Genomic DNA, 7,853 nt, shown 5'->3' with positions numbered 1-7,853 from the left:
GCGCGGCCCCGCCCCCGGCCCGCCCGCATGACGGTGCGGGTTCTGCCGGAGCCATGAGCTACGACCGCGCCATCACCGTCTTCTCCCCGGACGGCCACCTTTTCCAGGTGGAGTACGCGCAGGAGGCCGTGAAGAAGGGCTCCACCGCGGTGAGTCAGCGCGGGCTGCGGGGCGGCGGGTGAGCGAGGCCCGCGGCGGGGCCTGCGCCGCGCTGCGCTGCCGGCCTGGCGGGCCCCGGGCGTGCGGGCCCGGGCGGCGCTGGAGCGGGACCGGCTCTCAGTCACATTCCCTGCGGTCCATCGGGCTGGATACCGCATATGGAGCTGCCTTACAGCCCATCGCTACCTCCTCCGCGGTGTGTGGGGCTCAGGAGCCCGGACAGGCCTCTAGGGATCCTCTCCCATGTTGATCTGTATGTGGTGAAAATAGTGGTGCTTTGTGCTTGTTCACGATGCATATTCCCAGTGGATTGGGAAGCATGTCGGTAAAGGCAAGCAGAAGTACTTTTCTGCCTCGCAGTTTCCACTTGTCCCAAGCTTTTGCTCAGTGGAAGTTTTATTTCATTTGGTGGAGGAGAAAAAAAGTATTAATTTGCAAATGACATTATATTAATAATTTCAATATATTGTAATAATAATCGTATTATTAACAACAAGTTGTAACAAGTAATAATTGTATTTTTAATTCTAATAAGTATTAATTTCCAACAGCAAAAAGCAAACGTACCACCTTTGGGATGGGAATGAATCTAAGAAGACTTAGTGCCAAATAGGCTCTTCTTTCCTTTCCCACGAATTAAAAATACTTTAAAAGTGGAGCCGACATCCAGTATAACCCACTTCTGTCTTGTCTCTTGTTGAGCCTAATGTTTTTGGAAACATCTGTAACATGCTGACAGTAGGGCCATAAGAAAAAATGATTCCTGTAATCTTATGAGAAACAGTGGGAGTGAGAGTGAAAGGTCAGGCAGTTTTCTTCTTCCGTGGTGTTGCAAAAGGTGTATTCAAAGTATAAATTAGGACATTAGGGCAGCTACTGACAGGCAGCTACAGGTGCTATTTCATCTGATGTTCAGTGGTTTGGGCTCTGAGTTGAGCTGTGCCACTGGACTGGTGGGATTTTCCTTGTTGGTCCTGGTACTGTGGCTGTGGAAACACTGATGGTGGAGTTGGGGAGGAGAGTTGGAACATACCTCTTGGGAGTCACAGGGATTTAAATTGGTATAAACTGATGATGAAATTGCACCCTGAAATCCAGTGCAATATTTGTTACATCAGTTCTGCCTCCTGGTTGAGGCAATGAATGGGAAATTAAATCCTACCTTGGTTACAGTGTTGGGTATTTACTACTCATTTAAGTAAAGCCTACTGGGATTTCTGGACCTGCTTAAATCCTATTACTTCTTCTTTTCATGCATTGAAGGTTGGAGTAAGAGGGAAGGATATTGTTGTCCTTGGTGTGGAGAAGAAGTCTGTGGCAAAACTCCAGGATGAAAGAACTGTACGGAAAATCTGTGCTCTGGATGACAATGTCTGCATGGCTTTTGCAGGTAAATGGTCCCTTCAGGGGTTTTGGCACTTATTGGGGCACCTTTGGGTGTGTTTGTGGATTATGAGAATATAAAATACTGGGCATAACTGGCCAAGGACTGTAAGAAGCAGTTTATTTCCATGGTTCCTAATTATAAAAGTAGCCTGGTGTATGGATAGAGGCTGGCAATTATCTGATGACAGGAAATGCATAAACCAAAGTAAAAGCTCCTCTGTTTTAGTTCAGAAGACTTCTTCTGCATGAACAGCTCTGGATTTGAAGCATAAATATTCTAGTTCCACATTCCTCCTGTTCCACATGCCTTGAATTCCATTGTTCAAAGCTGAAACAGGAGATCTGAAAATTTAAAAAAAACCCATAGATTGAGACAAAATGTGTTTCAGGAGGTTTCTCTTCAAGTAGTTTAGACTCTTTGTGTTAGTAATACTTTAAGGGAAGATCTGATTTAACTGAGTAAAACAATGAGGTTTAGGTTTATTGTGCAGGAGTGAGAGGCTCAGCTCCTTCCCCTGCCTTGCTCCCTTAGCCAAGGGGTGAGATGCATGTGGGGGGGTCACAAACTTGGGTAAAAGTTCTCTAATAAAAACAAGGCTGTAAATTGAAAATGGCAGCATTAACTAAAAAGTAAAATAAGAAATAAATTTCTTTTCAATGTTTTTTCAAAGGGTCACTCCTTTTTGTTAGCTAGCATTGTGCTGCTGGAGCCTTGTCAACTAGACAAGATTTGCTGGGCAGATAAAACTGGCTGATGGAGGACTGCCTGAGGAATAAATGTGTGTGAGAATGGAGGTTGCTGATTTGCTGGATATGGAATGCTGTCAGTAATATTCCCATTGGGTCAGAATTATGTGCATCTTCTAGCTCAAACGTGGAAGCTGTAAACTGAGTCCTGTAGTTATTTTGGTACATCAGCCTTACAAGTGCTCCTGCTTTCTGTTGCCTTACAAGTGCTCCTGCCTTGCAAACCTGAGAGTGTGAGCTCTCCTTTGCTGTTTTCACTGACCCCATGGGCCTTGTGGGGCCAGACTGGTTGTGTTATGGGGTTGTTCCATGACTCTGAGGACGTGCCATTGTTCCAGGGCTGACAGCTGATGCCAGGATAGTCATAAACAGAGCCCGTGTGGAGTGTCAGAGCCACAGGCTCACCGTGGAGGACCCTGTCACCGTGGAGTACATCACACGCTACATTGCCAGCCTCAAACAGGTACTTTGGCCAGCACAGAGGTGCTTAAAAATGTGTCCTGGCCTGTTGTGTTACAGATGTTATGTGTAATTGTGAAGTTAGCTGACATTATGCATAATATGCCACTTGTATGTGTAATGTGTAGTTTATAATGTGTGTAATATCTAACACTTCAGACTTAAGTGTGTACAATGTCTGTGCTGGCCTCATTCTACTCACCTGGTAAAAATGAACACAAAAAACTGCATTGTGGATGTTTATTGGGAATGGGTCTTGTAGCAACAGAAGAGAAGGATTGAGTGCTGTTTGATTTGAGGGGTTTGTTCGTCCCAAGATACAGAAATTAATTAGTGTTTGTGAGGAGAGCACAGCTACTTGTGTTATGTCATCAGAAACACTCTGCTCATCTCCAGTTCACTCCCAGAACAGTGGGACTGGGTTACTGTCAAACCTTTCCATGGCTCCCTGGAGTTTTTCCTCCTGCTAAGCCATTGCAGGGAGGGGCAAGAGGGGAACAAATTGGTGCAGTACTTAAATTGTTTTACATTTGATATTCATGAATTTAAAATGAATTGCAGTGTCAAAATATGCCCAGCTGCATTCTGTGAGAAAATGATTTATTTGCCAGTGTATTAAACTGATTTTCAGCCACTAGTGGGGATTAGATAAAATCTAATTTACTTATGCACAGCCATGTGCTGGTACAGTGGTGATGGTAATAGTGTGATTCTTGTAATAATCACTGGTCTGCCAGAGCAGGGCACCACTTCCCAAAGTTTCACTTTGTTCCTTTACAGTAAATCTCACATTTGTGTCTTTGTTCTGGCACATCCACCATTTCTCTCAAACTGTTACAAACACACACTTGGCCCAGTTCCTGCTGCCACAGTGCTGCAGGTCAGCCCTCCTGCTTCTGGTGTGTGACGTGGCAGTGACTTTGCTGACAGTGTCACAGGAGTGCTGTGGCACAGGCTCCAGTGTAACCTCCGTACAGCCACGGAGCTGCCCTGCATGGAATTGTTGCAACTTGTTGGTGAAAACTGCCTTTGTGTTCAGGTGTCCTCATCCTTTCTTTTGGCTTCCTAAGCATGCTTGTGTCACAGCAGCACTTGCAGAAGTGGCTCTGGCTGTCTCAGCACCACCCAGCAGCCGGGGAGATGGTTCTGGTAGCTGTCACCAGGGGTAGAAACAGGGGCTGGACAGGAACCACCCCTCACTTGCCCCCCTTAAGGTTCTGTGAGGTAAAGAGTCCTGCCTTTAACAGGGAGATTGGTAAGAGAGCCAGCTAAAAGTATTTCTGGTTGTGACTTCTCCAGTGTCTGCTTTGCACTCTAGAAATGTTTTCAGAACTGCTTCTGAGTGAGTGTCTGTCCTTCCTGCTCAGAGGTACACGCAGAGCAATGGCCGCAGGCCCTTCGGGATCTCTGCCCTCATCGTGGGCTTTGACTTTGATGGGACCCCACGGCTGTACCAGACCGACCCCTCTGGCACGTACCATGCTTGGAAGGTGAGTTGGTTCAGTCTCTTGTAGACGTGGGATGAAATATTTGTGACTTAATGTTCCCTTTAAAGAGGGACTGGTGTAGAAAGGAGATCTTGCTGGCCAGATGGTACTGGCTCACAGCTGCAAAAACCCTTAATGATAAATGTACTGAGAGTTGCAGTCTGCAGTTCAGCTCTCCTTGGGAAACCTTTTCCTGCTTCCCAAAAAAACCCCCAAAACCAACCTACCTGTGTGTGTCAACTCTCTTTGTGTTTGACATGAGGGAAGCAAGATGTTCAGCCTCCTGAAAAATACACGGTGATCACAAAACGGCTTCAGATTATGTAATTGTACAACTTGTATTTCTTGCTTATACTGTAAATGAAATCTCTAAAATCTCATTCATTGTCTTTTTCCCCTGAATGTTTCCAGGCTAATGCCATTGGCAGAGGAGCCAAATCTGTGCGTGAGTTCCTGGAGAAGAACTACACTGATGAGGCCATTGAAACGGATGATCTGACTATTAAACTTGTCATCAAGGCTCTTCTCGAGGTGAGGCTCCTTCACATCCCTTGTGTGGCTTTTCACGGGGTGTCCAGATTCACTTCTTACATGTGAATATGGGAAAATCTTCGTGGCTGTCCCAGGGAAGTACTGCAAAGGATCTGTGAGAGCTGTTTGCTGTGGGTGTGGAATTAAATTCAAGGTTCAGCATATCTGGCGTAACAATATCCATAGTTTACACAGAAGAACTTACCAGCAGTTCTGAGGAGGAAAACAGACTTCAATTCTGGGCACCAAAGATGTGTGAAACCACACACTGAATATTATAAGGTATAGAAAATATCCCAGGTCAGGTGGTGGGCTGAGGTGTTCTGGTGTTCTCCAGCCACTGAGGGCACTGGCACCAGCGTGAAGACCCTCGTGTTTTGAGAGTCACACTGCTGCTGGCATCAAGAGCTTAGAGCTAAGGAGTGAAATACTCCCCATACATCTCTGTTCTCCTTCCAAGGAGACCTGAAAGGGCTTTGTTGGAATGAATTACTGGCCATGCTGCTAATGCCTCCCTGTGCCTCTCAGGTGGTGCAGTCTGGTGGGAAGAACATCGAGCTGGCGGTCATGCGGCGGGAGCAGCCGCTGAAGGTAAGGCCTTTGTTTGCTTCTCTCCCTTTGAGCCTGCCTCTGATACTGTCCTTGTTGATCTGCCTTAACTCCCAGCCCTTAATCTCATATTCTGCACTGACAAATACTTCAGTTTATTCTTAGTGGCCAAGGAATGTTGTTGTGTCTGCAGCAGGTACCTGCCTCCGGGTAAACAGTTAACGTTCTTCCCATCGCAAACTAGAATCGCTTCCATAAATGCCTCTAAGTTTATTGGTATCTTGAGGGTCACCTGTGTTTCTCTTTTAGATCCTAAACCCTGAAGAAATTGAGAAGTATGTCGCTGAAATTGAAAAGGAAAAGGAAGAAAACGAAAAGAAAAAACAAAAGAAAACATCATGATGAATGAAATGCAACCGCTTAGCTGCTTGTTTTTAATTCGAGTGATGGGTTTTTCTGTATAGACATGTAGGCATTCCACTTACTCATACTGTGCCCTCTTGAGACCTACAATAAACCTACTGATTTTTTTTTAAAGCTGTTATTTAAAAAAAATCTGTCTGTTCCTTGGATTTTAATTACCCAGGATGATTTGCTTGGCTACAGAACAGCAGCAGTGACCCATTAAAGGACAGAGACTTTGCTTGCATGTTTTTCCCTGGACACTTCGCTTTGTTTAATGGTTCTTTTCTGCACTGTCTCAGTTCTCAGCGTCTCCCTTTATGTTTTTTTAAGCAGCTGTCTTGAGGGTTGTGTTATGGCCTTGACAGAACTAATAAGGAGTTAGGGAAGAAAAAGCCCAAATGGCATCAAGGTGAAAGGGCTGAGTCTGGACACAGGCCTTACAGCAGCCTGTGACAGCAGGTGTGTGTTTTACTGCCGAAGGATGGGACAGAGATGGTGGGGCTGTGTTTTGGGAGTCAGCAGGAGAAGCCACTGCTGCAGGCACATCCCCAGGGCAGAATTGCATGACTTGGTGCTTCCATCGACTGTGCATGGCTGGTGTGGGTCAGAATAAAGCATTGCTGTTGTAATTGCCCACGAGGGGATTCATACACCGGGAACTAAAGAACTACACCCACTGTTACATACAACAGAGCTGAACCACAAAGCTCTACTCCTTTCATTTTCGCCTTCACATACTTCCTCTCTACCCCTTGCACCTGGACTTGGTTTTGGCTCTTGTTTCATGATTGTTCCCAGTCCCAGTGGTTGTGTGAGCAGGGCTGCAGGGACCTGCTGCTGTGCCCTGAAACCACATTGCTCTTGAGGCAGGATCTGTTCTGCAGCCATTCACATATATAATGGCATATGCTTAGAAATGGATAAATGAAGGTGTGAGGTGGCAGCTGTTTACTGAGATGCTGTATAACCAGCCCAAAAGAGATGTGAGTGGGAATGGGGAATTTTTTTCAGGCAGGTGTTTGCATTGTGGCAGCTCCACTGCCCAGCTCTGGTCACTGAGCTCTTTACAGCAGGTTCATCAGCTGCCACCACCTCTGGGCTGTGGGAGGACTGGTCAGGAGGATTCTCTGAGTACAGGGACCTCAGTAGCACGGAGAAGGCAGGAAGAGACCAGCTGGGAGCTGAGGCTCTTCCTGCAGGCAGGGTTTGGCAGAGTCAGAACAGGACCCAGCTGGCAGCAGGCACAGCAAGGACTGAACGTGGCCCAGGAGCCTGCGAGAGGCAGATCAAGGTCTAGAGGAGCCCAAGGCAGCAAACAAACCTGCAGCAGCACTCACAATCCCTGAGCTCTCACACCACTGAGCTGTTTACAGAGAGAGGCTGCAGAGCAAAGTGTGGGCAGAGGATCCCGTAGGAGTCAAGGACAGGGAAGCAGCAGCCCCGCTACTGCTCAGGGAAGCGTTAGACCACATCAGCTGGAGAAAGTGAGATGCTGGAATACTGTGTCACTTTGTTCATCAGCCCTTGGACTAGAAGTTAAAAAAGCTGCATTTGGTTCCTTGTACAAGTCACCACAATCATTCCTCTCATTGGGAATCCTCCCTGGGGAAGCCCACAGGGCTGCAGCCAAGCCCCCAGAGCAGCCTTCAACAGGGATGAGTGCTCCTGGGGAGAAAGGCTCAGGGGTAACAAGCCCTGGGGCTGAGCCACAGCAACCCGTTCCCTCACTGCTCCCAGACAGCAGGACACTGGGTTCAGAGGCTGGAACACATCCATCCATAGGACACAAACTTCAGCAATGTCAGTAACAATGACGTGTCTTATGCCTGGGATCTGAGGCTTTCCTGTGGAAACAAGGGAATTGCTGCCATTCAAATAAAAAGGCACAGTTACATGGGGGTAATGGTGATTACACAGGAGCAATGATGATTTCTCAGTTTGCCTCAGCCACTTCTGGCAGGGCAATGGACTGGCAGCACAATTCCATCTCCACACTTGGAGCCACACTGGCTGCTTCAGCAGCAGAGAAAGCAGAGGCTCTCAGCAGCTCCAGAGCCCCTTCAGCACCCCTTGTTTCACAGCTGAGCCCAGGTCCTGCAGCAGCAGCACTGCACTTGCAGCAGGCTCCAG

General features: G+C 47.2%; 1 protein-coding gene across 1 annotated transcript; it reads left to right on the top strand.

Moving 5' to 3' along the window:
* Nucleotides 1–2: 2 nt before the first annotated feature.
* PSMA7 (proteasome subunit alpha 7) lies at nt 3–5,967 on the top strand. Its single transcript, XM_017815267.1, has 7 exons — nt 3–149; nt 1,423–1,549; nt 2,631–2,755; nt 4,119–4,241; nt 4,650–4,769; nt 5,298–5,360; nt 5,628–5,967. Exons 1-7 carry the CDS (start codon nt 54–56, stop codon nt 5,718–5,720), a joined length of 747 nt encoding a protein of 248 aa, XP_017670756.1. The 5' UTR covers nt 3–53; the 3' UTR covers nt 5,721–5,967.
* The last annotated feature ends 1,886 nt before the right edge of the window (nt 5,968–7,853 follow it).

The sequence above is a fragment of the Lepidothrix coronata genome, unplaced genomic scaffold (genome assembly GCF_001604755.1).
Source record: "Lepidothrix coronata isolate B3197 unplaced genomic scaffold, Lepidothrix_coronata-1.0 Scaffold49, whole genome shotgun sequence".
NCBI classification, from domain to species: Eukaryota; Metazoa; Chordata; class Aves; order Passeriformes; family Pipridae; genus Lepidothrix; species Lepidothrix coronata.
This window is presented reverse-complemented; position numbering and strand designations above follow the sequence as displayed.